This window comes from Anomaloglossus baeobatrachus, chromosome 1, assembly GCF_048569485.1.
Source record: "Anomaloglossus baeobatrachus isolate aAnoBae1 chromosome 1, aAnoBae1.hap1, whole genome shotgun sequence".
In the NCBI taxonomy this organism is placed as follows: domain Eukaryota; kingdom Metazoa; phylum Chordata; class Amphibia; order Anura; family Aromobatidae; genus Anomaloglossus; species Anomaloglossus baeobatrachus.
The window spans coordinates 781,131,665-781,152,571 of record NC_134353.1 but is presented as its reverse complement, the minus strand read 5'-3'; the positions used below and the strand labels follow the sequence as shown (position 1 = coordinate 781,152,571).

The 20,907-nt window shown below is 48.6% G+C and overlaps 1 protein-coding gene across 1 annotated transcript in view; it reads right to left on the bottom strand.

Annotated features, from left to right (window-relative positions):
• Positions 1 to 20,907, bottom strand: part of CEP120 (centrosomal protein 120) — a 167,634-nt gene that overhangs the window by 26,230 nt on the left and 120,497 nt on the right. The window contains exon 18 of the mRNA XM_075324926.1: positions 7,351 to 7,449. Within this exon, the coding sequence (XP_075181041.1) occupies positions 7,351 to 7,449 (99 nt within the window). The remainder of the gene's footprint in view (positions 1 to 7,350; positions 7,450 to 20,907) is intronic.

Sequence of the window (20,907 nt, the reverse complement as noted above, 5' to 3'; positions counted from 1 at the left end):
CGGATTTTTAAAAAATCTGCGGCACAGCTACTCCCCAGCCATTTCTATGGCATTTGGGAACTGCTGTGCACACGCTGCGTTTTTTTCCGCAGCGGATTTTCCTGCGGAAAAATCAGCAGCATGGGAATTATTCCTGCGGACTTCTCCACAGGGTCCCAAATACTTACCTGCCTTGATAGAAGACAACGATGTCACTTTATCCGTCCGGTGCACAGGAGCGCGGTTGATCCAGGTACAGGAAGGAAGAGGTGGGCGGGGCCTGCACGAGCTCCGGTCATGTGACAGCCGGAGCTAGTGCAGGCCCGCCCACCTTCTCCAGCACAGTGCACCAGACGCTAACAGAGTGACCCGGTCGCCGGAAAGCGAGGTGCTGCATGATGGAGATAAGTATGAACGCCCCGATCACTGCAGCACTTGTTCTGCATTGAGAATGCAGTGCCGAAGCCATGGTACTGTATCCTCAATGCAGAATGCCCGCACCATATCCGCAGGACATTCTGCAATACATCCGCAGCATGGAAACAGACAGAAGTTTTGCTGCAGTTTTCTGGGAGCACCTGCGGAATGTCCTGCGAATACAACCGCAGGACACTGTCCCCGTGGGCACATAGCCTAACAGTTCCTGAATCTAATAGTATAGATAAAGGAATCTTTAAGTATTTCTAACGATTCTTTATGATATGCTAATGAGCGCAGGGACTAGTCCCAAGGGCGTTAGTTCTTCCGACTAGTCTGCCCTTTTGGCATGTTAGCACGTGCTAACATACAAAGAGGATGGACTAGTGGGAGGAACTAAAGCCCTTTCGAATAGTCCCTGGCCTCATTAGCATATCATAAAGAATCTTTAGAAATCTTATATCTATATATATAATTGCCTTATTCTGTCTGTCTGTCTGTCTGTCTATCTGTCTGTCTGTCTGTCATGCTCCGAAATTGTGTCCTTACGGTGACACAAAGCTGATTGGCCGCTGGGCTCGCCATGGCCCCGCCCCCCCAACACGGATTGGCCTCTCGCCCCGGCTCTCTGCAGGCCCCGCCCCCTCACGCAATGCACGCTCGCTGTGGCCCAACTGACACGGGGCTCCGATTCCCAGGTGAGTACACACACATCAGATCACACTCACTCTCACACTCACTCTCACACATCACATCCACACACTCACAACATGCTGGGATATCGCTTGCTTCTACACCGGCTCCGTCAGGATCCCGGCAGCGCCAGACATAACCTTGCGATGCTGGGATCTTAACGGAGGCCGTGAAAGCTGGTAACCATTATACACATCGGGTAACTAAGGTCCCTTAGTTACCCGATGTGTATCATAGTTACCAGTGTACACAGGCTCACACTCACACACACATCACATCGCATCCACACATCAAGGTCCTGCAGCTGCAGAACATACATAACATAACAGCACACACACACACACACACACACAAATCAGATCACACTCACTCACATACACACATCACATCGCATCCACATACTCACAACATCCTGGGATATCGCTTGCTTCTCGGCGGCGATATTGTGCTGTGAGCTTCCAGGACCTGACGGAGGATCACATGGCCAGAAGCATGTGATATCCCCGGATGTTGTGAGTATCAGCGCGTATGTGCAATATCGTCAGTGTCTGTGTGTGTGAGTGTATGCGATCGGGTGTGTGTGAGTGTATGCGATCGGGTGTGTGTGTGAGTGTATGCGATCGGGTGTGTGTGTGAGTGTATGCGATCGGGTGTGTGTGTGAGTGTATGCGATCGGGTGTGTGTGTGAGTGGATGCGATCGGTTGTGTGTGTGAGTGGATGCGATCGGTTGTGTGTGTGAGTGGATGCGATCGGTTGTGTGGGTGAGTGGATGCGATCGGTTGTGTGGGTGAGTGGATGCGATCGGGTGTGGGTGAGTGTCGGCAGAGGAGCACGGCGTGCTGGAGGAGGCTGGGAGCAGAGAGGCTGATCTTGGGGAAGGCTGGGAGGGGGGGGCTGATGCTGAGGGAGGCTGGAAGGAGAGAGGCTGAGCAAACGTGCTCCATCCGCCATACTGCGCACTCCCCATCGTGCTGCATCCCCCATGCTGCGCACTCCCAAACGTGGTCCATCCGCCATGCTGCGCACTCCCAAACGTGGTCCATCCGCCATGCTGCGCACTCCCAAACGTGGTCCATCCGCCATGCTGCGCACTCCCAAACGTGCTCCATCCGCCATGCTGCGCACTCCCAAACGTGCTCCATCCGCCATACTGCGCACTCCCCATCGTGCACCATCCGGCATGCTGCGCACTCCTAAGCGGATGGAGCATGATGGGGGGTGCGCAGCATGGCGGATGGAGCACGTTTGGGAGTGCGCAGCATGGCGGATGGAGCACGTTTGGGAGTGCGCAGCATGACGGATGGAGCACGTTTGGGAGTGCGCAGCATGACGGATGGAGCATGTTTGGGAGTGCGCAGCATGCCGGATGGTGCACGATGGGGAGTGCGCAGTATGGCGGATGGAGCACGTTTGGGAGTGCGCAGTATGGCGGTTGGAGCACGTTTCGGAGTGCGCAGCATGGCGGATGGAGCACGTTTGGGAGTGCGCAGCATGGCGGATGGACCACGTTTGGGAGCGCGCAGCATGGCGGATGGAGCATGTTTGGGAGTGCGCAGCATGGCGGATGGAGCACGTTTGGAAGTGCGCAGCATGGCGGATGGAGCACGTTTGGGAGTGCGCAGCATGGCGGATGGAGCACGTTTGGGAGTGCGCAGCATGCCGGATGGTGCACGATGGGGAGTGCGCAGTATGGCGGATGGAGCACGTTTGGGAGTGCGCAGCATGGCGGATGGAGCACGTTTGGGAGTGCGCAGCATGGCGGATGGACCACGTTTGGGAGTGCGCAGCATGGCGGATGGAGCACGTTTGGGAGTGCGCAGCATGGCGGATGGAGCACGTTTGGGAGTGCGCAGCATGGCGGGTGGAGCACGTTTGGGAGTGCGCAGCATGGCGGATGGAGCATGATAGGGGGTGCGCAGCATGGCGGATGGAGCACGTTTGGGAGTGCGCAGCATGGCGGATGGAGCACGTTTGGGAGTGTGCAGCATGGCGGATAGAGCACGATGGGGAGTGCACAGTATGGCGGATGGAGCACGTTTGGGAGTGCGCAGTATGGCGGATGGAGCACGTTTCGGAGTGCGCAGCATGGCGGATGGAGCACGTTTGGGAGTGCGCAGCATGGCGGATGGACCACGTTTGGGAGCGCGCAGCATGGCGGATGGAGCACGTTTGGGAGTGCGCAGCATGGCGGATGGAGCACGTTTGGAAGTGCGCAGCATGGCGGATGGAGCACGTTTGGGAGTGCGCAGCATGGCGGATGGAGCACGTTTGGGAGTGCGCAGCATGCCGGATGGTGCACGATGGGGAGTGCGCAGTATGGCGGATGGAGCACGTTTGGGAGTGCGCAGCATGGCGGATGGAGCACGTTTGGGAGTGCGCAGCATGGCGGATGGACCACGTTTGGGAGTGCGCAGCATGGCGGATGGAGCACGTTTGGGAGTGCGCAGCATGGCGGATGGAGCACGTTTGGGAGTGCGCAGCATGGCGGGTGGAGCACGTTTGGGAGTGCGCAGCATGGCGGATGGAGCATGATAGGGGGTGCGCAGCATGGCGGATGGAGCACGTTTGGGAGTGCGCAGCATGGCGGATGGAGCACGTTTGGGAGTGTGCAGCATGGCGGATAGAGCACGATGGGGAGTGCGCAGCATGGCGGATGGAGCACGTTTGGGAGTGCGCAGCATGGGGGATGCAGCACGATGGGGAGTGCGCAGTATGGCGGATGGAGCACGTTTGGGAGTGCGCAGCATGGCGGATGGACCACGTTTGGGAGTGCGCAGCATGGCGGATGGAGCACGTTTGGGAGTGCGCAGCATGGGGGATGCAGCACGATGGGGGGTGCGCAGCATGGGGGATGGAGCACGATGGGAGGTGCACACCTCCCCCCAACACACACACACACGCGCACTGCACAACACACACACACTAGGAATCACAAACAACGCCCTACACACACACCCACACACACAGACAACGCTGCACACACAAATATACGCACATACTGCACAACACACACATTGCTCAAAACATACCTCCCCCCAAAACACACCACACCCACACAAACCGCACAACACACACACACACACAACGCTACAGACACACAGCGCTCCACAAACAACGCAACACACGCAACACACATACAACACCGCTCTCACCCCCTGCGACACTCAGAACATGTACAGCGCCCTACACAAACACTTGGTAACTACACACAACAACATCTATATATATAACAAAAATCATACATGAACTACACAATACGTAAATTCTAGAATACCCGATGCGTAGAATCGGGCCACCTTCTAGTACTTTTATAAAGATCTCTATCTATGCTACTAGATACAGGGACAATTAGGAATGGATTAGCAACATGCACCCAGAACTGCTCGTTGTCCTGTGTGCATATTGCACCTGACAGGTTCCCTTTAAGGCATTAAAGTAATACCTGCCCTCCTGTACAACAACATTAGCCATATGGACTTAAGGGTAATGCCACAATCATCACCTATGCACAGGATCCACAGCGTAGGAGATTGAAGGGGTTGTTCTCAAGTGGTATAATGGGTAAAGTTACTAAGTGCTTGTAAAATCAAACACTTTCCAATTTAATTATTATTTATAAGTCCCTGTTCTCAAGAATTAAGGGATTTTTCTTTTAACGTGTGTTGCTCATTACCCAGGTTACCGACCATTTCTGCAGTTGATCAGCATTAGTCGGACGCCAGGGCAAGGAACACGGGACTTATAAGCTCTTTCCAAGTGCTACTATTAGGCTATGTGTGCACGTTGCGTACAGTCACTGCAGAATTTTCTGCAGCGATCTGAAGAGCACACGTACGCTTCAAATCGCTGCAGAAAATGTCCGTAATGACAAAAAAAAGCCGATTCCATGCGCTCTGCCTGCAGCTCCTGGCATAGACAGTGCAGGGGCTTCCGGCAAAGCGCACGGAAGAAGGGACATGTCTCTTCTTAGAACGCGCGCTTCTGGCAGCAGCCGAAGCGCTGCGCTCTAAAACGCCACGTGCGCACGGCCCCTGCACAATCTCCATAGATTATGCAGGGGACGCAGGACATATGCAGTTACGCCACGCTACAAAGCGCAGCGTAACTGCATGTATTTACGCAACGTGCGCACATAGCCTTAATCTGACTGGATAAGGCCAGTGCTGTAAGGCAAAGAGGTGCGGTGATGCTGCTGGTCCACACTGACAAGCAAATCAAGAACGCAGCCCCTGGAAATCAGGAAGCTGGGGCGTGTGGAGTTACTGAAAAGCTATCATTAGACCCCTTTAAATGAACTGGTCACGTCTGGAAACACTATTTCCCTTAAAAATATAGGAGCAATCTGCAGGTAAATATGGCTTAAATCCTGTGCAGCTGGTTTACTGGAGCAGCGAAAAAAAAAGAAAATTGAGTTATATTTTACCTGCACCCACTCACTTCCACTCACCGAGGCGGTGCAGGGAGCAGTTACCCTCACCGCTCACTATACTGTTATAATCAATCCCACCACACTGACTAACAGCCTGCTGTGTACACACATGCAGCAAAGAAGCCTGCTGACCAGTTGCCTTTAGGCTATGTGCCCACGGGACAACGTACCCGCGGATATTTCTGCAGGTTTCCCGTAGCTGCTCCCCAGAATCCGCAGCTATCCATTGCTGCGGGTTCCGAGCATTTTTGTTGCGCTAAACCTGCAGGACAAGGGCGGAAATACCTGCGGAAGTCCTGGCCTCTATCTCCATAGTGGAGGAGCGGGAATTCCGCAGATATTTCCGCATGAATAATTGACATGCAGTTACGTGTGGCTGGAGGACATCCGCAGCATATTTTGCAGCCGTACGTAACGCAGCATTGATACAAAATCCCACAGGATAACCTGGGGACTGTCTGTACTTGCTAGAACCTGCGAATTTATCTTGAAAATCCAGATAAATCCGCAGGTTTTCCCGCGGCAAAATCTGCGGGTACGTTGTCCCATGGGCACATAGCCTTAATGTTTAATCAGCAGTGGTATTCCACTGAGACCTAACTGATCACAAAATGGGATTTCACTGTCCCCTATGTGGGTGGGGTGGTTGTGTCTGCACTAGTGTTCACATAGTCACTTATTTCATGCATGCCCACTACCACTCCATTCACAAAGGTGTCCGGGAAAGCTGTTCTCAGGATCATACAGTTATGGCTACATTTTAAGGCAATCATTTTATTTTTGAAGTTTTGATGGGAAAAAGGAAAAGGTGCCAATGATTTTTAGGATCTTTTGTATGCCCGTAGCTGTGTAGTAAGGTCATTCTTCATGTTTAATGATTACATTGATAACAAATCTGAACGTTTATTTTACTATTTTTATGGCTAAATGGGATGGGTTTATTTTTATTCTTTTCATCATATTTAAAAACTTTTTATATATCATATACCTCCCTAAACATCTTCAACAAGAGCCGTCTAAGGCTGCTTTCACGCTACCTTTTTTTTAGCATGCGTCATGAACGTTTTTTTGCTGCAAAAGCGGATCCTGTTTTTGCAAAGAAAAACGCATGCAAACGCATGTGTTATTTTGCAGGATCCTGTCAGTTTAAGTTTATGGGCGGGCATTGGAGTCATGTGAGCAGGAATGAGGGGAAACTGAACGTGAAAGACTGGGAGCCGACATCTGATAGCTGCGGAGGCTCGTAACCAAGGTAAACATCGGGTAACTTGCTTGGATACCCGATATTTACCTTGGTTACAAGCGTCTGCAGCTGCTAGGAGCAGGGCTGGCTGCTCCTTGCACACGTAACTTAGGTAAACATCGGGTAACTAAGCCCGCGGTTACTTGTTATTTACCTTGGTTACGAGCGTCCTCCGCTCTCAGGTGGGGGAGAGAGAGAGAGGGAGAGGGAGAGAGGGAGGGGGAGAGAAACTGATCACGCCAGGCTGGTTTCTGGGCATGCTCAGTAGAGCAAGCAGGATCCTGTCTATCCGCATGCCAGCGTTCACCTGCTGTTTAGTCAGGATCCAGCAATTTGCAGTATTTGGACGCAGCTCAAAAACGCTACAAGTAGCGTTTTTGAAAAAAGTTAAAAAACGGCAAGTCGCTGGATCCTTACTTTAATGCATGCAAACGCAGGTGAACGCATGTTGACGCGAGTCCATTGCAAATGCATTGAAATGAAAACGCATTTGCACTGGATCCGTTTTTGCGTTAAAAAAAACGTTCATGACGCATGTTAAAAAAAACGTAGTGTGAAAGCAGCCTAAGTATTTACATAAGCGCTCACCTGTTTTATTCTTGCTAGTTCCTTTAACGCTCTTCCCCATTGCTGCTTATAGTGCAACTTGGATTTTGTAGTCGATTCCAACTTTCTTTCAAGTTCAACCTAAAGACAATAAGATTTCCCAAATTACATTCATACTACCATAACATTTTTAAGAATGGCTTCATATAAACATATTTTTTGTTTTTAAGCCCACCATCCCACAGTTTCTATAAGCAGTTTTCAGCATTAAAGCCAGACGTATATGAAGAGAAAGGAGAAATACCAGTCTTTCCGTTTCATTAACCATTCCCATTAAATCCATTTCTGATTTTTTTCCTTGAAAAAAGTGCCCCAAATAAATAAAAAAACAAGAAGAAAAAAAAAGCTGTGTGTAACAACCCTCAGGAAAACTTACATTTACATAAACTATTAGTGTTTTTGAGCGTCCAGAGTAAATTACAAACTAAAAACGATCAAAATTACTAGTTTTGTTTAAAATTAAGTGACAAAACGTAGATTTTCTAAAGATGACGGACTGTGCCAAATATATTTACAATTAAATGGTGGCCCGATTTCCATCACGATTCTGGACCGTGAAGAAGGCGGATTTTACCGCTGAAACGCGTAGTCCTATCTGCGCTATTTTCCTGCGATAATGCTGTTCTGAATTGCTTGGACCATTATATTTTAATGAATTTATGAATAAAAAGAAGGAAAAAAATTTTTAACAGCATCCTGGATTGCTCACGTTATTGCTGGATTCTGCCTTGTTGTTGTTCACATTTGTATGGATGGACTCCTACGTCCTGATCCAGGCACAACGGAGTTAACCAGGTGAGCTGAGGATCCAGGTGATTCACAGGAGTGAGCTGGTCTACATTGTTGGATATATATATATATATATATAGATAGATAGATAGATAGATAGATAGATAGATACGTGCCCATGACACAGGTTTAGGACCACTCTCTTATGGCAAGCTACGCGTGCTACGTGACAACTTCCTGCGCAGGGCAAGACATAGGGTGTCTGTGCCTTACATGGCATTGGAGGAGATGGAAGAAAAGGATCTATTCGTGCTGCCAGAAGAAGATCACTGACGATCAACGGGGATTAAGACATCGTGTTTTAATGTACATTATTGATTTTTGTTCCTGAAGAAAGGGTTTTACAGCTCTGAAACGCATAAAACAATAAAAATCTTCTGGCAGCGCAGATAGATCCTTTTCTTCCATCTCCTCCAATGCCATCTTCCTGGGTTCTGCAGCAGCCTTCCTCAACACGTGGTTATAGGGGTTGTAGAAGGTAAAGAGAGGGAAGTGGACCCAGCATCAATCCAGTAAAAATGTAAAAAAATCTTTATTGGTATGCTTTAAAAATAAGCCAGGAAACACACTGTACAGAATTATGTCACGGGCAAACTAACCAGGCACTGCTCATCACCTGCCCAATACAATCCCAACAGTGAAACATGGTGGTGGCAGCATCGTGTTATGGGGGTGTTTTTCAGCTGCAGGGACAGGACGTCTGGTTGCAATTAAAGGAAAGATGAATGCGGCCAAGTACAGAGATATCCTGGAAGAAAACCTCTTCCAGAGTGCTCTTGATCTCAAACTTGGCCAAAGCTTCACCTTCAAAACAAGACAATGCCTCTAAGCACACAGCTAAAATAACAAAGGAGTGGCTTCAGAACAACTCTATGACCATTCTTGACTGGCCCAACCAGAGCCCTGACCTAAACCCAATTGAGCATCTCTGGAGAGAACTGAAAATGGCTGTCCACCAACGTTCAGCATCCAACCTGACGGAACTGGAGAGGATCAGCAAGGAAGAATGGCAGAGGATCCCCAAATCCAGGTGTGGAAAAACTTGTTGCATCATTCCCAAAAAGACTCATGGCTATACTAGCTCAAAAGGGGGCTTCTACTCAATACTGAGCAAAGGGTCTGAATACTTATAGATTAGCAAAAGGAAAATGAAGGATTCAGCTCTCCCATTATGAGTCCATATTCAGTGGTCAGTGCAGGTTGGCTCCTGGGCATAGGTTCCAATAGATTCGATAGGTTTTGTCCAGCACCATCCAATATATTTCTTTTAATCCACGATAAACTTTCTTAGATTAAAATGATATTTTTTTTATTGTGCATACTTAAAAAATTCCATGCTTTAAAACCACGTCTAAGTATGAACAATAAAAAAATATAATTTTAATCTAAGAAAGTTTATCGTAGATAAAAAGAAACATATTGGATGGTGCTGGACAAAACCTATTGAATCTTCTGAATACTTATGACCATGTGATATTTTAGTTTTTCTTGTTTAATGAATTTGCAAAAATTTCTACATTTATTTTTTTTGTCAAGATTGGGTGCAGAGTGTACATTAATGAGAAAAAAATGAACTTTTTTGAATTTATCAATTGGCTGCAACGAAACAAAGCGTGAAAAATGTAAAAGGGGTCTGAATACTTTCCGTACCCACTGCATGTATAATTTATTTTTTAATACCGCAGGGACATGATGGCATTAACTGCATCATCCATTTACTATATTATGCATTACTATTGCAGTATTTAGTAAAACGTCACAGTCTCTTAACCTTTTAGACCCAGTGCATGTATGGAGGACTTCACTGGACTGCCAAGACAGCAATGATGAGGCATTAAGAGTGCCCACGGGGGTCCATGGCAACCTACAATCCTGGTAACAGAGTGGTTACCCACAATCCTGATGGATATCCCTCCAGGACTGCTCCATGAAAGCGCTACTGTCAATCTCCAGCCATTATTTGAGCTAGCACTGATCGCTGCTGTTATAAACAGGAGCTAGATGTAATAACTTCCCTATGCTATGCAGGCTCGACTCCTGAGCCTGCATTACATACCAGAACTCACAACATGATGGATATAGAATTCACAGAGAAACTTAATTTTATACCACAGTGATCCCGTACTAATTTGTTTTAAATCCATTTCACAAATCTCAAATTTTTGATCTGAACAATAAAAACCCTACCTCTCGGTCATGGTTAGTCTTCTAATATCAGTAGCCTCAATGACTCTTACAAATGTACAGTAAAAAGATGTCATGAGCAGACACAGCAATTCTGCATACCAGTGTTCGGTGCTCTCACAGGTCGGTGGTGACCCTCTAATACTGTGTGTGCCGACAGCTCGCAGGTCTGGTGAGGCATTTTCAGCCACTCACTCTAAGCATTTGGTTAGAGGGGGGTGTAGATAGAGGGGGTACAAAGTCTGAATCAAAATGCTTATTTTTACTTGCCATAGCTGATCTGTTATAACTGAATTCGAGCCAACCTGGCCTTGTTTTAGGAATGTACTTTCTCAGTCTCAAACAGAGAAACAAGTTGGCTAAAGCACTCAGCAGACAACGTTTTACTCTTTATTTTAATAAAATGATAGCAAGTTTAAAGAAACACAAATGTCAGCCCTCCTTTACCGTGCACTTTCAGAAAAGAAATCCGCTCCAAAGCAAATAAATTATATATTTAACTCTGCTCAGAAATGAACCCTCTGCTGTGTTGACTAGTTAATATCAATAGAAGACGGGAAAATGAATGGCTCTGTTTGTATGTATAGGCACAATAATAACAGTGCCGTTACTGGACTCCTTATAACAGATTACAGGACGGTGTTTATACTGAAAGCTGTTACATGAATGATTAAGTCGTTTTACAATATAAGACTTCAAAACAACCTAAATCGGTCATTGTTTACACGGGGTAAAAATGCCGAAAACCACAAAATAATGAGATTTAGAACTGCACAGAGTCAGACATGCTGGGAGTGAACTACTGCATTACTTCTCGGTAGTATCAGTTTGGAAGTACTAATCGTAGATTACTCAGAAAGCAGACTGTAGAAAACGCCAACAGGGATTGGAAAATGGAGAGGGCCATGAAATTTTACTATGAGGGTAGATAAAGGGAACCAGGTGGTTGATTCATGCTTCCCAAAACACGGGCAGCATGAATCAGAGGCGGGCAGCATGAATCAGAGGCGGGCAGCATGAATCAGAGGCGGGCAGCATGAATCAGAGGCGGGCAGCATGAATCAGAGGCGGGCAGCATGAATCAGAGGCGGGCAGCATGAATCAGAGGCGGGCAGCATGAATCAGAGGCGGGCAGCATGAATCAGAGGCGGGCAGCATGAATCAGAGGCGGGCAGCATGAATCAGAGGCGGGCAGCATGAATCAGAGCCGGGCAGCATGAATCAGAGCCGGGCAGCATGACCGCAGCCTGGTTTGTTTTTCTATGAAAAGCTCCATGTGTCACAGAACACAGCTTGAAGGGTCACGGAATCATAGAATAGTAGAGTTGGAAGGGACCTCAAGGGCCAATGGGTCCAACCACCTGCGAGTGCAGGCTTTCCTAAATCATCCCAGCTATACGTTTATCCTGTTTCTACTTGGAGATTTCCATTGATGGAGAGCCCACCATCTCCCGTGGTAGCCTGATCCACTCACTCCCTGACTGCCCTCACTGTCAGAAAGTTTTTCCTAATGTCTAATCTGAATCTCCTTCCTTTAAGTTTGATCCGACTGCTTCTGGTATTTCCTTGTGCTAATGAGAATAGGGTAGTTCCCGCTGCACTGTGATGACCTTTCAGATATTTTGTAGACTCTATTAAGTCTCCTCTCAGCCTTCTCTTTTTCAAACTAAACATCCCCCCCCAACCCGGCCTCCTTATCCCCAGAGTGCTCAATTAACTATAACGTTGCAGGGAGAAACCATCCGGGAGCGGTGCTGGACTAGTCTCATCTCGCTCTATAGTCCCCAGCCAGCGTTTCAAACAATGTTTTGTCTAAAATGTTGGAGCTCTGTGCTTGTTGAAATGCCCCGGTGCCTCAATGTGGAAATACAGTGATGACCATGTAGACTGCAGAACAAACCACGGAGTGTATTATAGCAGAACTTGTGCTGAGTTCTACTAATACTACAGCACCGCTACTCACCAGAATGGTCACTAAAGGAGAGCCTGACCTGACAGAAGCCCAGAAGTAAAGGAAACTATACTGCAAACCTCTGAAGCTGCTTGAGAGACAACTTAAAAATACCCCTTTTATGTCTAAAAAAGGTGGACAACCCCTTTATTTATTTTGGACCATCAAAATTATAAAAAAAAAAAACAAACAAAAAAAAAAAAAAACACAAAAACAAAATACAGCCAATAAAAGGAATGAATCAAAAGGTTTACATATTAATTGTCCTTTTTTATATAGATTCCTTTCAATCTTGCCAAATAGCCCCAATCTGTTCAGAGAATCTTGTCCTCCCAATGTAAGGGTTTGTATTTACTTTACATACCAGGAGTGCTTAAAATGCAGCAATTAGTAAAATACAGTAGGCACCATGTGATTGCATACAATTGCTTTCCAATTACAATCAGGGTCATTATGACTATGAAATGAAGGGGAAATCCATCTAGAAAATGAGTCTGGGAAGCAGACTCTATTGGGAATGGATGTTAATCATTTTATTTTCAGGGAGGTTATCAGGGTGAAACCTTGTTCTAATGACGGACTTGAAACATTTCTGACTGTGAGCCAGGCCATTGTCTGGGGCACTGTAGGATTAGAAGCCAAGAAGAGAATTAACTTTATGACAATTCATACAGCACAGAAGAGAGGGAGGTCTACTTCTCCAATACATAGAGCAGTTCTCACCATTCACTACATTAAGCACATCCACTGGTCGGACTAGAACAATTTACACAGGAACTGGTGCTAAACGCTCTCTGAAAAGTGGTGTGAGCAGGGCTTAACCGTTTAAAGGGAATCTGTCACCAGGTTTTTTGCTCTCCCATATGAGAGCAGCATAATGTAGAGACAGATACCCTGATTCCAGCGATGTTTCACTTACTGGGCTGAGTGCTGTCGTTTTGATAAAACCAATGTTTTCTCTGCTGCAGATCTAGCAGTTATACAAAACTGCTGAATATGCTGGACTACCTGCAGCACACCAAAGAGTCCTCTAATGATAATCTCCTGCTGATTATACAGTGATTTTATTAAAACTACACAAAGCAGCTAAGTAAGTGACACATTGCTGGAATCAGGATCTCTGCCCGTACGTTATGCTGCTCTCAGATTAGGTGGCAAAAAGCTAGTGACAGATTCCATTAGGACATAACGGTACGTCCTATATCATGAAGGGGTGATCACCGCCAGCTGCTGCTGAGTTGAACAGCAGACACGTGTGCCTTGCAGGTGCAGGTGGATCTGCGATCCACCCATGCCTGTTGGCTTCTTAAATCGCACTGTCAAAATGTGACAACATGATTTAAATGGCCGCAGCAGGGAACACTTTTCCCAGACGCCATTGGAGGCCCCATGATCGCGTCATGTTGCCTATGGTTGCCATGGTAGCACAGGGTCATGTGAGGACTCCTGTCGCTATCATGTCGTAGTACCTGTTACAGCCAACAGAGCAGCGGCTGTAACAAGAATGCAGCATTCCTGCTGACCAGCGCTGTGCTGCTCTAATCAGCAGAAATAAATCAGCGATCAGATACTGCTGACCCTTAAATTCCCCTAAGGGGACTAGTAAAATTAAAAAAAAAAAAAAATGGGAAAAAAAAAACCCTAAAAAGTTTAAATCACGACCCATTCAACCCTTTAAAAATTAAAAGGTTAAAAACAATAAACACATTAGGTATCACAGCATTCTGAAATGCCTGATCTATCAAAATATAAAACCAATTAACCTTATCAGTAAACGGCAAAAAAAATTCCAAACTCCAAAGAAGGGAATTTTGTTACTTACCGTAAATTCCTTTTCTTCTAGCTCTTATTGGGAGACCCAGACGATTGGGGTATAGCTACTGCCCTCTGGAGGCCACACAAAGCACTACATTAAAAGTGCAAGGCCCCTCCCCCTCTGGCTATACCCCCCCCGTGGTATCACGGGTTCTCCAGTTTTAGTGCCAAAGCAAGAAGGAGGAAGCCAATAACTGGTTTAAACAAATTAACTCCGAATAACATCGGAGAACTGAAAAACCGTTCAACATGAACAACATGTGTACCCGCAAACAACAAAAAAACATCCCGAAGGACAACAGGGCGGGTGCTGGGTCTCCCAATAAGAGCTAGAAGAAAAGGAATTTACGGTAAGTAACAAAATTCCCTTCTTCTTCAGCGCTCTATTGGGAGACCCAGACGATTGGGACGTCCAAAAGCTGTCCCTGGGTGGGTAAAGAAATACCTCATGTTAGAGCTGCAAAACAGCCCTCCCCTACGGGGGTGTCACTGCCGCCTGCAGGACTCTTCTACCTAAGCTGGCATCCGCCGAAGCATAGGTATGCACCTGATAATGCTTGGTGAAAGTGTGCAGACTGGACCAGGTAGCTGCCTGGCACACCTGTTGAGCCGAAGCCTGGTGACGTAATGCCCAGGACGCACCCACGGCTCTGGTTGAGTGGGCTTTTAGCCCTGAAGGAACCGGAAGCCCCGCAGAACGGTAGGCCTCTAGAATTGGTTCTTTGATCCATCGAGCCAGGGTGGCTTTAGAAGCCTGCAACCCCTTGCGCGGACCAGCGACAAGGACAAATAGTGCATCGGCACGGCGCATGGGCGCCGTGCGGGAAATGTAGATTCTGAGTGCTCTCACCAGATCTAGCAAACGTAAGTCCTTTTCATACCGGTGAACCGGATGAGGACAAAACGAAGGCAAGGATATATCCTGATTAAGATGAAAAGAGGATACGACTTTAGGGAGAAACTCCGGAATAGGGCGCAGCACTACCTTGTCCTGGTGGAACACCAGGAAGGGAGCCTTGGATGACAGAGCTGCCAGCTCAGACACTCGCCGAAGCGATGTGATCGCAACAAGAAACGCCACTTTCTGTGACAGCCGAGAAAAGGAAACTTCCTTCAGAGGCTCGAAGGGCGGCTTCTGGAGAGCAACTAGTACCCTGTTCAGATCCCATGGATCTAACGGCCGCTTGTACGGGGGCACAATATGACAGACCCCCTGCAGGAACGTGCGCACCTTAGAAAGACGTGCTAGACGCTTCTGAAAAAACACGGATAGTGCCGAAACTTGCCCTTTAAGGGAGCTGAGCGACAAGCCCTTTTCTAACCCCGATTGCAGGAAGGAAAGAAACTTGGGCAATGCAAATGGCCAGGGAGACACTCCCTGAGCAGAGCACCAGGATAAGAAAATCTTCCACGTTCTGTGGTAGATCTTAGCCGAATTCGACTTTCTAGCTTGTCTCATTGTGGCAACGACTCCTTGAGATAATCCTGCAGATGCTAGGATCCAGGACTCAATGGCCACACAGTCAGGTTCAGGGCCGCAGAATTCTGATGGAAAAACGGCCCTTGGGACAGTAAGTCTGGTCGGTCTGGCAGTGACCACGGTCGACCGATCGTGAGATGCCACAGATCCGGATACCACGACCTCCTCGGCCAGTCTGGAGCGACGAGTATGATGCGGCTGCACTCGGATCTGATCTTGCGTAGCACTCTGGGCAAGAGCGCCAGAGGCGGAAACACGTATGGGAGCTGAAACTGCGACCAATCTTGAACCAAGGCGTCTGCCGCCAGAGCTCTTTGATCGCGCGACCTCGCCATGAATGCCGGGACCTTGTTGTTGTGCCGGGATGCCATTAGGTCGACGTCCGGCACTCCCCAGCGGCGACAGATTTCCTGAAACACGTCCGGGTGAAGGGACCATTCCCCTGCGTCCATGCCCTGGCGACTGAGGAAGTCTGCTTCCCAGTTTTCTACGCCTGGGATGTGAACCGCGGATATGGTGGATGCTCTGTCCTCCACCCACATTAGAATGCGCCGGACTTCTTGGAAGGCTTGCCGACTGCGCGTCCCTCCTTGGTGGTTGATGTATGCCACCGCTGTGGAGTTGTCCGATTGGATTCGGATCTGCTTTCCTTCCAGCCACTGTTGGAAGGCCAGTAGAGCAAGATACACTGCTCTGATCTCCAGAACATTGATCTGAAGGGTGGACTCCTGCGGAGTCCACGTCCCCTGAGCCCTGTGGTGGAGAAATACTGCTCCCCACCCTGACAGACTCGCATCTGTCGTGACTACTGCCCAGGATGGGGGCAGGAAGGATCTTCCCTGAGACAATGAGGTGGGAAGGAGCCACCATTGTAGGGAGTCCTTGGCCGTCTGGGAAAGCGAGACTTTCCTGTCCAGGGACGTTGACTTCCCGTCCCATTGGCGGAGAATGTCCCATTGAAGTGGGCGCAGATGAAACTGCGCAAAGGGAACTGCTTCCATGGCTGCCACCATCTTCCCTAGGAAATGCATGAGGCGCCGCAAGGGATGCAACTGGCCCTGCAGAAGAGATTGCACCCCTGTCTGTAGTGACCGCTGCTTGTTCAGCGGAAGCTTCACTATCGCTGCTAGAGTATGAAACTCCATGCCAAGATACGTTAGTGATTGAGTCGGTGATAGGATCGACTTTGGAAAGTTGATGATCCATCCGAAAGACTGTAGGGTCTCCAGCGTAGCATTCAGGCTGTGCTGACATGCCTCTTGAGAGGGAGCTTTGACCAATAAATCGTCTAGGTAAGGGATCCCCGAGTGTCCCTGAGAGTGCAAGACTGCTACCACCGCCGCCATGACCTTGGTGAAGACCCGTGGGGCTGTTGCCAGACCAAATGGCAGAGCTACGAACTGAAAATGGTCGTCTCCTATCACAAAACGTAGAAAACGTTGATGTTCTGTAGCAATTGGCACGTGGAGATAAGCATCTTTGATGTCTATTGAGGCAAGGAAGTCTCCTCTGGACATTGAGGCAATGACAGAACGCAGGGTTTCCATCCGGAACTTCCTGGCGTGCACATGTTTGTTGAGCCGTTTTAGGTCCAGAACAGGACGGAACGAGCCGTCCTTTTTTGGAACCACAAAGAGATTGGAGTAAAACCCTTGCCCTTGTTCCTGAGGAGGGACTGGGATCACCACTCCTTCCGCTCTTAGGGAGCCCACCGCCTGCAGCAGAGCATCTGCTCGGTCTGGATGTGGGGAGGTTCTGAAGAACCGAGCTGGAGGACGAGAATTGAACTCGATTCTGTACCCGCGAGACAAAATGTCCGTCACCCACCGGTCTTTGACCTGTGACATCCAAATGCCGGAAAAGCGGGAGAGCCTGCCCCCGACCGGCGATGCGGAGGGAGGGGGCTGGAAGTCATGAGGTAGCCGCTTTGGAAGCGGTACCTCCATTTGCTTTCTTGGGGCGCATGTGAGCCCGCCACGAATCTGAGTTTCTTTGCGTCCTCTGAGTCCCTTTGGACGAGGTAAATGGTGTCTTGCCCGAACCTCGAAAGGACTGAAACTTCTGCTGCCACTTTTTCTGCTGAGGTTTGGTTGTTCTGGGTTGTGGTAAAGAGGAGTCTTTACCCTTAGACTGCTTAATGATATCAGCCAATGGCTCGCCAAACAGTCTATCTCTAGATAAAGGCAAACTGGTTAAACATTTTTTGGAACCAGCATCTGCTTTCCAGTCCTTTAACCACAAGGCTCTGCGCAAAACTACCGAATTGGCGGACGCCATTGAGGTGCGACTGGTAGATTCTAGGACCGCATTGATAGCGTAAGACGCAAACGCCGACATCTGCGAGGTAAGGGACGCCACTTGCGGCACTGCTGGATGTATGATAGCATCCACTTTTGCTAAGCCAGCTGAAATAGCCTGGAGTGCCCATACGGCTGCGAATGCCGGAGCAAACGACGCGCCGATAGCTTCATAGACAGATTTTAACCAAAGGTCCATCTGTCTGTCATTGGCATCTTTAAGTGAAGCGCCATCCTCCACTGCAACTATGGACCTAGCTGCGAGTTTGGAAATCGGGGGGTCTACCTTTGGACACTGTGTCCAGCGCTTGACCACCTCAGGGGGGAAAGGGAAACGCGTATCTTTAGATCGTTTAGAGAAACGCCTTTCTGGGTGAGCGTCGTGCTTCTGGATTGATTCTCTGAAGTCAGCGTGATCCAACAAAGCACTCAATTTACGCTTGGGATAAAGGAAACGAAACTTCTCCTGCTCCGCAGCCGCCTCTTCTGCTGAAGGGGCTGGGGGGGAAATATCCAACAGCCTATTGATGGCTGAGATAAGGTCGTTTACCATGGCATCCCCATCAGGGGTATCCAGGTTGAGAGGGGTTCCAGGAATGGATTCCTGATCACTCTCATCAGACACATCACAGGGAGACTGATTGCGCTGAGACCCTGAGCAGTGTGATGACGTCGAGGGTCTTTCCCAGCGAGCTCGCTTAGGGTGGCTGGGGCTATCATCTGACTCATAATCCTCGGCCTGTGAAGCCGGGGACTCCCCTGTGGGCTGGATTAATTCCAAGTGAGGGGGACCTGAGGACAGAGGCCTCGCCGTGCCCAAAGACTGAGCCCCATGCATAGATTGCAAGGTTTCAAGTATTTTTGCCATAGAGACAGACATATTATCAGCAAAAACTGCAAAGTCTGTCCCTGTCACCGGGGCAGGACTTACAGGCGTCTCAGCCTGGGTCACTCTCCCTCCTGACTCCGGCTGGCGAAGCAGCACCGGGTCGGAGCATTGCACACAATGGGGGTCATCGGAGCCTGCTGGTAGATTAGCCCCACATGCAGCACACGCAGTATACACAGCCCTAGCCTTGGCAGCCTTGCGTTTTGAGGATGGCATGTTGTTGCTTCCACAGAGTGATCTGGGAGATGCAGCCAGAAGCGACCTTACAGTGCAAGAAATACAATATCTCTATATCCTACACAGTACACCAATACACCGTGAGGCACTAGAGGGACCAGCACAGAAAAATCGCTTACCGCCCGCTTAAAAAGCGGGTGTGTGGTCGCCAGATAGCCCCTAGTCCAGGTCTCCCAGAGCCTTGCGTCCTTCCTCCAGCCAGACTGCATGTAATGGCTGCCGGCGTCCTAAGAGAGAAGGGGGGCGGGCCCTGGGCGTTCCTGGCTAAGAGCGGGAAGCCTGCTTCCCTCTGTGCCTAGTGTGAGGGCTGGAGCATGTAAATCAGGCTCCAGCCCTCGTCGCTGCTAGCGAACAGCGTCTCTCCCCTACCCTGAATGACAGGGTGGGGGCGGGAACGAATCGGAGCTGCCGGCGTCCTAGGCCCAAAAAGCCGGAGACTCAATTTATAACCGCCGCCGCCGTAAAAGCGCGGACGGCGGATCCCCGGCGCACCACAAGTCACAGCAGCGCCGCCCGGTCCAGAGGGGGTCGGCGCTGCGTTCCCATACACAAACAATCCCCCAGTAATCTGTAGGGACACTAGCTCCAACGTTGCGGTCCCCGGCGCACTACAACACCCAGCCAGCCCGGAGTGTGTCTGTGCCTGCCGGGGACACAGAGTACCTGTATGATGCAGGGCCTGTCCCTGATCGTACTCCTGCTCCGTCTCCATCAGGTTCTAATGGGTCTGTGGATGGAGCCCGGCGTCAGAGCTGAGAGGCCGGCAGGATCCCACTTCCACAGAGCACTACCAGGGGATGTGGAAGGAAAACAGCATGTCAGGCTCCAGCCCTGTACCAGCAATAGGTACCTCAACCTTAAAACACCATCCAGGGGTGAGAAGGGAGCATGCTGGGGACACTATATGTGTCCTCTTTTCTTCCATCCGAAATAGTCAGCAGCTACTGCTGACTAAAATCTGTGGAGCTATGCATGGAATGTCTGACCTCCTTCGCACACAAAGCTAAAACTGGAGAACCCGTGATACCACGGGGGGGGTATAGCCAGAGGGGGAGGGGCCTTGCACTTTTAATGTAGTGCTTTGTGTGGCCTCCAGAGGGCAGTAGCTATACCCCAATCGTCTGGGTCTCCCAATAGAGCGCTGAAGAAATTCTGTTTTTTGGTCGTTGCAAATTTTGCACAAAATGCAATTACAGGCGATTAAAACGTAGCATCTGCGAAAAAAATGTACCATTAAAAACGTCAGTTCGTGTGTTCGAGACGCAAAAAATAAGCCGTAACTAAGCCCCATATCCCGAAAAATGAGAATTCAACGGGTTGCGGAAAATGGCGCAAAAAGTGCGCCACTCTTTTTGGATAAACTTCAGAATTTGGTTTAACCAATTAGATAAAAGTAAACAAATATTTGGTGTCTATGAACCTGTACCGACCTGAGGCATCACACAAACAAGTCAGTTTTACCATATAGTGAACACGGTAAATAAAATACCCCTGAAACAATTGTGGAATCGCACTTTTTTTTTTGCAATTTTTTTGCACTTGGAATTTTTTTTTTATGCTTTCCAGTACAATATATGGTAAAATCTATGGTTTAATTTAAAAGTACAACTCGTTCCACAAAAAGCAAAGCATTCCTCATGTGGCAGGAGTCAGGGAAAAAAAAAAAAAAAAGTTACGGCTCATGAAAGAAGGGGAGGAAAAAAAAAAAATTTGCCTGGGGGTGAAGGGGTTAAGAAGAGGCTATTTTTCTCTTTTGCGGTTAGTTTTTTCTTCCCCTCATTCCAAGAGGTATAACTTTTTATTTTTCCGTTGATATAGCTGTGTGAGAGCTTGCTTTTGCAAAATGAGTTGCACTTTTTAATGACATCATGCATTTTATCATATGACTAGCTAGCTG